The sequence below is a fragment of the Vigna radiata genome, chromosome 9 (assembly GCF_000741045.1).
Source record: "Vigna radiata var. radiata cultivar VC1973A chromosome 9, Vradiata_ver6, whole genome shotgun sequence".
Lineage (NCBI taxonomy): Eukaryota > Viridiplantae > Streptophyta > Magnoliopsida > Fabales > Fabaceae > Vigna > Vigna radiata.
The window spans coordinates 1363364-1374946 of record NC_028359.1 but is presented as its reverse complement, the minus strand read 5'-3'; the positions used below and the strand labels follow the sequence as shown (position 1 = coordinate 1374946).

The window sequence follows — 11583 nt, the reverse complement described above, 5'->3', positions numbered from 1 at the left end:
TATTAGTTTATTATTTGACGTTATGTGATTGACGTTATAATATTAGGTTAATTTATAACATTACATGTGGCGTAGGTTAGTTTTATAAATTATATTATATGGGTTATATGATTAATATTATATTAGTCCAGGATAGAAATAATATAAGATAATATTATATTATAAGGATATAAAATGTTATTTTGTTAAGTGGTAGTTTCTGTTTCGTTCATTAATTGAACTCTTTAATATGTAGTATCGAATAAAGTCTGGGTTAGGTGTCTTAAAGTTTGATGCAGATGAGAGAGAATAAAATGTGTAGCAATTTGAGAAACTTTCTGAGTTTTGGCGTGTCTATATGTGCATGAANTATGTACCGATTTCGGGTATCAGTTTTATATGACGCGAGTACTGTTTATTTATATATATGTGATTTTGGTTACNACGAAATACTATGGATTTGACAGGAATATATGTTAGAGTAAATAAAATGCGTGATGATAATATTCGAANATTATTTTAAGTATTGATATAATTGAAATATGTACTCTCACTGTGTCGGTGTAAAATATCGAGATAGTACCTTTCCTCGTGTGAGAGGGTAGAAAGGTAGGTCTCTTCGTCTATAAAAGACGGTAGAAGAGACAAGGTTCGAGTGCCACTCTTTCCTCTTTCGAGAGGGTAGAAAGGGTTGGATGTCTCGCCCGTAGGTTTTCCAATCGAGCTTAGTATAGTGCCCATTGTGAAAGTAGCAGAGTTTTTACTCATAAGTCTTGAGGAGCAGGGGAGATAGATCTGAAGCTGCGGTGGAGGATGACTCGAACTGTCCTGTTTTGGTGAACAGGTTTTATATGAGAGAGTACAAAGAGACAGTGTGTATCTTCTATATTTATTGATTTTGGTGTACTTAATTGAATACGTCATGTTAACCATATCATTTTGTTACGTAATAATTGATGTGTTGATGTTGTATTTGAATATGGTAGCTTACCCTTATTGTTTGTGTATGAATGCGATGATCGTATAACTCGTGTTGTTATACGGGAGCAGATGTTGATACAGATGTTCCAGTTGATAATTAGAGCGGAAAGAAGTCGGGAATGGAATGGGAAAGATTTTCTTTGTTTTTGAACAATTTCAGTTAAATTGAATTATGTTATTTTATTTTCAGTTGATTTGGAAATTTCCAGTTTGTAATAAATTTCCCTTTAATGGGACTGTGATGGTTTATTGTTTATTACCTCAGTCTAAGATTTATATGAATGAATTATTTTGTTTTTCGCTATCAAAAGAACATATTTTTCCCATAACTATCAGAATTGGGATGTTACACTGCCAGTAATTAATTCCCTTTCTCCGTGATCCGTGTGGCAGCTGAAGGGATGTGAAGTTCCAGAAAGTGGAAGTCAGGTGGCAAGCTGGGAGTGGGCCGCACGTTTTAGTGGAGGCAGTATTTAAGGTGAGATTGAAATCTGACGCCACTTTTCCCATGCAAACCTTCTTTTCCTCAAAGCTTCAACTCTCTAAAAACTCAAATTCTCCTCCTTCTCTCTAAACTTCCCAACCTTCTCTCTAAGATTCTAACCTTCATCTCTCCTTCGATCACTTGCATCCATTCAGGATTCTGACTACCGACATCAAGACCTTCAACTTGCACCAAACAGATTTCCGTTCGGGACCGGTAAGTGTCATGATCCTTAAAACCTCTTTGTCTTCTTGCATGCTGCACCCTTAAGGCTTGCATGTGACTGTTAAACCATTTCTATGAAACCATTTTTGGTGTTTAACTCTAGAGTTTTGGAAACCTTTGAAGAAATTGTTGTCGTCCACGTACCTTAGAAGTTTAGCTGGAACTAGAGGTAAGGGAAGCTTATAAAGTTTAATTATAATTTCTTGGTTGAATGTATGCATGATTTAATGTATGTTATTTGATTTATTTGGCATGATTGAGATATTGTATGCTGCTGTATGAATTGTATGACATGTATGAATTTTAAATTCTGTACTTGGTATGAATGTATGAAACTTAGAGAAAATATGAATCTGTGATCGAAGGTCATTAGGACCGTTCGGTCCTCCCTTTACCGTCCAGTCCATTCGGACTGTTCGGCATAGTGAGTTTCTAAATTCAGTTGATCTCAATTAATGTATTGTTGATAATTATTTAAGGACGTCGGTTATAAACCAAGTGTTCGGTCTTATAAGGGTTCGACTTTAGGCTAACACTTAGTTTATGAAGCAGTCGAATTTAATATCCTTCCCTTTAAAACCGTCCGGTCACTTAATGACTGTTCGGTCTAGTGATCCTTTGTGTATTGAAACGTCCAGTTTTACTTGACTAAAGTCCCTTTTATTTCTTTGAAGAGTTTCTCATTTTGTAGTCCGTCCGGTTTGAGAAGTGTTAGGTCATAGACCAACCTTCGATTATGTAGTGTTCGGTATTATACCAATACTTAAACTCTTAAAGGCATTTGTTTATAACATTTACTGCTAGACCATCCGGATGACTATCATTTATAGTTCATCCTTTAGTGTCCGGTCTTATTCCTTGCCAGACCATCCGGTCAAACGTTCTTGTCTTATTCAATATCTTATTCTATCTTTGATTGTTTTCTTAACACCTTTCCCATATGAAAAGTAATTTATGAACATTGATTGAGTTTGGCTGAGTAAGGGAATTCCAATGGAGGAATGTCTCATGAATTGGTGATGATTGGTAAAGTATGAACATGGTCAGACTCTGGTTGTCGTCCTGATCCTGATATTCCGTGATGACGCTTTCTCATGTAGAGAAAGGTTACTCATGTGTGGGAATGACAGAAGGTCCGCGGTCATATAAACAGATGATCGTTTGAGGACTAACCTCGGGTGGCAGCTGATAAGTAAAGGCAGTTACTACACCACACGGGGTGCTAGGGACGTTGGGCTACGTGGTTCATACTGTCCGAACAGTGTCTTAGTGGTCGGTCATAATTAAAGGAACGTAGTATGCATGTGTAGTAATTGTGTGTATAACATGATTAATTGTTTCTGCTTATATGTTTACTTGTATGATGAAATGATTAATTAAATTTACATAAGCTTACCCTTATCTGTTATGTCTTTGCCTATGTTGTCGTTCGGTATTTGACCGTTCGGTCATTCCCTTCAAATGCAATGATCATCCTTTTGGGTGTGAGCAGAGGGTACCTTGGATGATACCTTGGAAGCTGCTTTAGAGGATACTCTGGAGGATGCCGTGCAGGCCGAGCAACCCGTGGAGGCTGTGCCTGAAAGTTATGCAGGACCATCTGGTCCTTAGAATAGTTTCTTTTATTTTCATTTAGTTATAGGGAACCTTTTGATGTTGACCGTTAGGTCAATAAACTCTACCCTAGATCGTTCGGTCTATTTTGTAAATGTTGTATTCTATCTAAACTAATGTAGAACTTAAAATTTTAATGACATTTCATTCTTCTTCCATTCATCTATGCTTATTCATTACTGTTCTCACTTATTATTCATGTTAACTCCTAAAATGAATTATAGCTTTTGTTATACATTTATTGGGATGTTACAATAAAAGTTAAAATTAACTTATATATTATTTGCTTTATAAAATTCTTCTTATATATTTTATCTAAATTATTACTTTTAAATTATTAAAAATTTTAAAAATATCTGAGATATATAAACTCAAATTGGTTTAGGTTCCAGGTGTTAAAATTCAAAACTGAGCAACTCACTTTTTCTGGTTCAGGTTGATCAAATTATGACTTGCCTTTTATTTATCAAATCACATGTTTCATCTGGATTTTCACTTTTTTCACTTTTATTTGAAACACAACAAAATACTAAAAACAGAAGTTTGGATAAAGTATTAAAAAAATTTCACAAATAGTTTTTATTATTATTTTGTAAGAATTCGACGGTCTAACATAATAGTTAAAAATTTGAGTTTGTGAAGATTTTTGAATGAAAAATTATTTAAGGACAAAAATAATAAAATATTCTTTATTTTTATATTGATTTACTTCAAACTAAGTCGGGTTTTGTTCTTTTTTAGAATTCTTTACGAAGTTTTACTAAAACAACAAAGTGTTTTTGAAGGTTTACCAAACGAAAGATTATTATTATAAAATGGATATGGAAATAATACAGTGAACATTTAGAAACTTGTAATTTTTGTTTTCAAAAATAAATCTTAAGAGTTTAGAAAGAGATCCTATTCATATATACTTCTTCGAAAAAAAATGTTACTCAAAGCTTTCAAATTTCTTCTAGGTGTGACATTTACGGTATTATCAGAAGTTATGTTGCGTTCTAACAAAATAATTATGTTGTGTACAAATGAGACAAGCAGAAGGCATGTATAGAACGTATATATGTATTATCTTTTAGCTCTTTTCTGTTTTGAGTAAGTTAAATCGTTTAAGATATATAATGTTTAACGTTGACGGCATGTATTTTAGATGATCTAATTTTATATCAAATATTGTTGCAATGAGACGTTTTGTTATAAATCCTATAATATTTGGTACTGATAAAAACATTTGTTATAACATTAATTGTTCTTCTATCATTTACACACTTAATTTGGATTTCTAACAAATTGTCCTAGAAGATTAAACATTATTTTGTTTTAAACATTATGATGAAGTTCAAAATAGTGTTTACTTAAACAATCTTATATTAACATTATTTTTTTCTTTTTATGTATAATAAAAGATATTTTTAGTACAAATGAAAATATAAATCTTGATAACTTTAAACATAGATGACAGCGTGTATAACGTATCTTAATATTCTCCGCATACAATAAGATTCATGGCATCGGAGCCCTCCAAAACATTTGTATTTATTAATTTCAAACAATTATAGTTATTCTCAAATAAAATATACATGGCATAATATATGTATAAATATATATTAATTTAATAGAATTTTTAACTATTAAATAGACCAATAAAACCAATGTTAGCATATAAAGCAATCGGTTCATATAAATAATTTCAAATTCATATAAATATTAATTAAACTCCACGATGTTAAATACGATATTATAATACTTGTGTATTAAAATATAACACCCACAAACTTTATCAGGGGTTGGGAAACCCCATTATTCGTTATTCTTACTAGAGTTATTATAACCTCCGTTAAAAAAATCCCTAAATCCCTGTTAAAATAAACTATTTTTTCTTAGTGTATATAATGAACATTTTTACGTGTTCAAATTACAAAAAGGAACAATGTACATATGCTCTTAATAATATATTGGGTTAAATATATTTTCAGTCTCTATACTTTGAGGCGATTTTGGTTTTATTTCATCTTTCAAACTAAGATATAATTTAGTCCTTCAACTTTAAAAAACTCTGGTTTTAGTCCTTTTTACCAAATTTTTTTAACTTTATTTGCTATTTCAAATGCATTTCTCATTAACATTAAAGCAAAAACATGTCAAACCCGTGTAAACAATCCAAATGTTATAATGAAACATGTTTGAAACAGAAAATAAAATTAAAAAAAAAAATTGGTAAAAAGGACTAAAACCAAAATTTTTTTAAAGTTGAAGGACTAAATTGTACCTTAATTTATTTGAAAGAGAGACTAAAACCAAAATCACCCCAAATTATAGAAACTAAAAACATATTTAACTCTAATATATTTATTAAACAACTACTTTTTCTTCTTGTTTTTCATCTTTTATCGCATCATATATCAAAGACTTACAACATTTATCTTCTTTCATATTATATATCAAGTGTTGATGAATAATTTAAAAATACATGAAACAATTTCCTATAGAAAACTTTCACATTTATCAGTTCATTCAAACATATAAAATATAAAACCGACACATATTTAGAAGAATATATATAGGGGTTTGCTAACTTGCGTACGCTTATTTTTCAGTTGGTACATTTTAGAAATGTGTACCAGGTTTCAGTAGACAAAAATACCCTTATATATCATAGATTCTAAGTTTTGAAGTCAAGGATATTTTAATAATTTTCATTCTCAAAATTTAAAAAAAAAAAAAAAAAAAAAAAAAAAAAAAAACCCAAACCGTTACCCACCTCTCTCATTCCTCTTAATATTTTTCTTTCATCTCTCTCACTCCAACCTTTTCTCTGTCATCCCTACTCTAGCCCTAATTGAAAAAAATCAGAAACACTTATCTTATTTTAATAATTTTCATTCTCAAAATTAATAAAAGAAACCCCAAACCCTTACTCACCTCCTTCATTCCTCTCAACCCTTTCTCCTTCATTTCTCTCACTCAAACATTTTCTCTGTCATTTCTGCACTAGCCCTAACTAAAAAATCACTCATTATTAAACAATTTACTTTTGTAAAGATTTGAGTCATTGACATATTCACCTTCTGAAAAAAGTTCATTCATAATATCTTTAATTTCATTATCTTCACTATATATATTACAGCCGACGGGCACAACTTGCACCAAGACTTATGAGTATCCTTCCTTTACATTCTGAGACTACTACCTAACATTACTCCGTGGCTATTTAATTTTTTTTTTTTGTAGAAATTCATTAATTTGTTTTCTTTTACTAAAGAAATAACAAATCAAAATACAATAAAATTCTCAACGATAAAATCAAACAATAAAAATACTAAATCTTAAAATTTTATTTAAAATTATATAAAGAAAAAACTAGGTGCTTTAATTTTTTTTATTTATGTAAGTATTTTTTTTCTCCAACCATTTTATTTAATAATGAGTATTTTTTTAGTTGGGACTAGTGCAGAAATGATAGAGAAAATGTTTAAGTGAGAGAGATGAAGGAGAAAAGGTTGAGAAGAATGAAGGAGGTGAGTAAGGGTTTGAGTTTTTTTTTTGTAGTTTTGAGAATGAGAATTATTAAAATAACGCAAGTGTTTCTGATTTTTTTTCAATTGGAACTAGAGTAGGGATGTCAGAGAAAAGGTTGGAGTGAAAGAGATGAAAGAGTAAAGGTTGAGAGGAATGAGGGAGGTGAGTAAGGGTTTGAGTTTTTTTTTTGTAGTTTTGAGAATGAGAATTATTAAAATAACGCAAGTGTTTCTGATTTTTTTTCAATTGGAACTAGAGTAGGGATGTCAGAGAAAAGGTTGGAGTGAAAGAGATGAAAGAGTAAAGGTTGAGAGGAATGAGAGAGGTGGATAAGGGTTTGGGGGTTTCTTTTTTTATTCTTTTAATTTTGAGAATGAAAATTATTAAAATATCCTTGACTTTAAAACTTAGAATTCATGACATATAAGGATATTTTTGTCTACTGAAACCCGGTACACATTGTTAAAATGTACCAACTAAAAAACAGGCATACGCAAGTTACCAAACCTCATATATATATATATATATATATATATATATATATATATATATATATATATATATATATATATATATATATATTAATTGTAAGAAAATAAACAAACTCACTTAAAACAAGATTTTGATTAATTTTTCTTTATATATTCTTATATTTTAAAGAAGTAGTTTAATTACGAAAGTAATAAACGATTAATACTATAGAAATAGTATATAGAAAATTTGAAAAATAAAATTCATAGATAAATGAAAACCAATATCTTTTAAACCTATATGTAAATTTTGAAAAACGTCCATTTGGTATTAAATATATCTTATAAGCTAAAATACAATAAATTTTGTTTGGATAACCTTTTACTTTAAAATAAGTACTTGATAATTAATTATAATATTATAAAGGGGTTTGTTAACGTGCGTACGCCTGTTTTCAGTTGGTATATTTTAACAATGTGTATCGGATTATAGTAGACAAAAATACACTCATATATTATGGATTCTAAGTTTTAAAGTCAAGGATATTTAAATAATTTTCATTCTCAAACCTAAAAACAAACCCACAAACCCTTACTCACCTCTTTAATTCCTCTCAATCTTTTCTCTTTTGTCTCTCTTACACCAACCTTATCATCCTATGATAGATCCAACTTAAAAAAAAATTAGAAATACTCGTCATTAAACAATTTACCTTTATAAAGAGTTGAGTCATTAATGGCATATTCGCTTTCAGGCAAATGTTCACTCAATATCTCTTCAATTTCATCATCTTCAGGCCAATTACCAACTCTTTCTGATGTCATTATGCTTCTGAAAATTAGATAAAATTAGATAAGACAAAAATTATAAAATGAAAACTCATTATAAAATCATTTTTTGTAAAAAATTGTTTAATAGTGCGTGTTTCTGATTTTTTCCGAGTGAATTACCAATTCCTTCATATGTTATTATACTTGTGAAAATTAGATAAGACAAAAATTATAAAATGAAAACTCATTATAAAATCATTTTTTTTTCTAAAAATTTGCTTAACCGCCAACGTTTCTGATTTTTTTAATTGGGGCTACAATAGAGATGACGAGAAAAGGTTGCAGTGGGAGAGATGAAAGAGAAAAGATTGAGAGGATTAGAGGTGAGAAAGGGTTTAGGAGTTTCTTTTTTTTTTTAGTTTTGAGAATGAAAATATTTATATATCCTTGACTTTAAAGCTTAGAATCCATAATATATGAGGTTATTTTTATCTACTATAATCTGGTACATATGGTTAAAATGTAAACAAACCCTATTATAAATATCTAAATTAAAAAAAATGATTTTTAAATACATTAGAGTATTATACATTTTTAGTAGAACTATAAATAGTATGAAGATAAGGTTGTCAAAATACAATTACTGAGAAAACAAAAACTTTCCAATTTTTCCCTCGACACCCGTACACTACCACTGTAGGCTTCTCGATTTTTGACATGAATAATCCACATTAGAGATAAAATGATATCAAAAGTAAATTTGTTGTATCTGTAAAGAAAAATAGAAAGTGAAAGATGGATGTAAAAATTGTTTGACTATCAAAGTATTATTGTCTTGTCCTTTTCGCAAAACACCATTTTTACGTTACAATATAAAAATCGAGGAACATATGATGATTCATAATATATATATATATATATATATATATATATATAAAATTTTAAGAACGATTGCACCTTATAATCATTAATTTATGCAAAACGAAGATTAATAACAATAGAATCATGATTATATAATTAGTAATCTCAAATCTATTATATAAATATAAGTTTGGATTAAATAGATACACTGGTGCAGAAAGGGCTTTAGACATATGTTACTTTTGATTTTTGACGTCACATCCAAATCCGACGTCTATGTGGGTGACGTTAAGTGGACGTCGGTTATTTGCAGGTATGACGTCGTTATAGACGTCGGTTCACTGACATGATCGACGTCTATAAGGACATCGTTCATGGAACTAACTGACGTCTATGAGTTGTTATAGACGTCAGTCGCGGAACTACTAGATGTGTAAGGGCACTATAAAGATGTCAAATGTGGCACTAACCGACGTCTAAGGGCACTAACCGACGTCTAAGGGCACTATAGACGTCGGACATGACATTAACTGACGTCTAGAAAGTATTCGTTGTGTTTTGGTGCAATTCTGCTTGTGTCTATGGGTAGCGTAGTAACACCTCCTTCCTTTTCTAATTTTTTCGTAAGAAAAGATTGCGTCTTTACATCTCTTATGGTATTTCAACCAAAAAACGAACCAGGGTCGATTCTTATGTCCATTCCGACCGCCAATTAAAAATAATACGATGAAAATATATATATATATATATATATATATATATATATATATAAAATTTATTTTATTTCTAGTCTTACCTCTAATTCTGAAACTTATTATATATACTAAAATTTTATATTTTTTAATCAAATTTGTACCAGGAACTTAATATTTTATTGGTTTAAACCTCTTTTTGGTCTATAAGTTATGAGCGGATATTCAGTTTAGTGCGCTTTTAAAAATGTAAACCTTTGATTCCTAAGTTATAAAAAATGTATCAAATGAGTCCTTTTTTTATGTTCATGGTCAAAGTACAAAGAGCAATCTAAAGTGCTGTTATTATTAAGAAACAAATCAGAGCAATCTAAAGATGTAGTAGTTGTTAAGAAACAACCAAAAACATTATTTCAAGTCAAAAAATGACTCATTTGATACATTTTTTATAACTTAAGGACCAAAGATTTATATTTTTAAAAACGGGGACTAAATGAACATCCGCTTATAACTTAGGGACAAAAAAAAGGTTTAAACCTGTTTTATTCTACATTGTTCTTCCCATGTGGTAATACTAAAAAAAACTGTAGCTAAAGTCTTTAATACCATACCAAAATTCAAGATTATTTATCAGAGAATCATTAGTATCGTGTACCTGCAAATTTTCATGAATAGTTATATTGATTATTTTTGAAAGGATTTTGAAAAGTACAGTAAATTGTCGGAGGTAAAAATTAGGTTAAGGTAAAGAGAAAATTTGTGGTGGAGGTAGCGAGGTATGGTCTATATAAGGAAGCAAAGGCTGGAGGAAGAAGATGCAAGAGTTAGCTGAGAGATAAGAAGAAGCGGTGAGATACAGAGATGAGTATGAAGTTCGTGGTGTTCTTTGTTGCTACATTTTTGGTGGCATCTCAATGCTATGGCGGTTCTTTCCGAAGCTTCCCTCTCGAAATGCCAAACGGTTATGGCGATGGTGCTAGTCACGACGACGTAAGATGCACCAGTTGGAGACTCGCTGTGGAAGCATTAAACATCTTAGGCTTTGAAACAGTTCCTGAAGAGTGCGTGGCGTCTACAGCAGCCTACATCGAAGGAGGACAATACCAATCAGACTCCAAAACCGTTAACCAACAACTTTACTTTTTCGCTAGAAATCTCCAAATCCAACACAACCATGTAGTTATCTTCAACATAGATGGAACCGCACTCTCCAATGTCGCATACTTTTCTCAGCATGGATATGGGTACACTCTTTTCCTTTCTTTTTATACAAAGTTTTCCGTTTTCATTCATCGATCTTCTGTTTGTTTTCTCATGCATGACTTGTAACTCTTTCACCATCTTCTTCTATGTGATATAGATCGGAGAAATTCAATTCCACACTTTATGACGAGTTTGTTAACAAGGGTGATCTACCAGCATTGCCTGAGACTCTTAAGAATTACAACAAACTTCTGGGTCTTAGATTGAAGATTATATTCTTGAGTGAAAGACTGACTGACAAAAAGGCTGTAACTGAAGCCAACTTGAGGAAAGCTGGTTACCACACATGGGAGAAGTTGATTCTCAAGTGAGTTTAAATAATTTTTCTACGATATAATCGAAATGCATGAGATTTAAACGATTGGATTTTGGTTGCAGGGACCCATCAAACAATCAGAGTTTATCTGAATACAAAAATGCTGAGAGAACGAAGCTGGAGCAGCAGGGTTACATAATCATTGCAAATATTGCAGACCAGTGGAGCAGTTTGAGGGGAGATGTGAAAGCTCTCAGAATCTTTAAGCTGCCTAATCCCCTGCAATTCATTGAGTATTGACCTCTCATGCTCCTATATATGAAATAAGATATGCATGCAGAAATTCAATGAGCTTGAAATAGGAGCATTAATGGCTGTTATGATGTACGTGAACAAGTCACATAAGAGACTCCACTACGTTGTTTTCTCTTTGTGCCTTTAATAAATAAACTATGAATCTTTTTAACGTTA

At 30.8% G+C, this 11583-nt stretch overlaps 1 protein-coding gene across 1 annotated transcript; it reads left to right on the top strand.

Moving 5' to 3' along the window:
- Positions 1 to 10395: 10395 nt before the first annotated feature.
- On the top strand, positions 10396 to 11583 carry LOC106773916 (stem 28 kDa glycoprotein-like). Its single transcript, XM_014660684.2, has 3 exons — positions 10396 to 10837; positions 10954 to 11163; positions 11235 to 11583. Exons 1-3 carry the CDS (start codon positions 10455 to 10457, stop codon positions 11410 to 11412), a joined length of 771 nt encoding a protein of 256 aa, XP_014516170.1. The 5' UTR covers positions 10396 to 10454; the 3' UTR covers positions 11413 to 11583.

Excerpts from the sequence above, each read along its gene's own strand:
- LOC106773916 (XM_014660684.2), top strand. The coding sequence starts at position 10,455 with ATGAGTATGAAGTTCGTGGTGTTCTTTGTTGCTACATTTTTGGTGGCA. Across the intron at positions 10,838-10,953 it reads TTTTCTCAGCATGGATATGG|ATCGGAGAAATTCAATTCCA; the intron begins GTACACTCTTTT and ends TATGTGATATAG. Across the intron at positions 11,164-11,234 it reads TGGGAGAAGTTGATTCTCAA|GGACCCATCAAACAATCAGA; the intron begins GTGAGTTTAAAT and ends TTTTGGTTGCAG.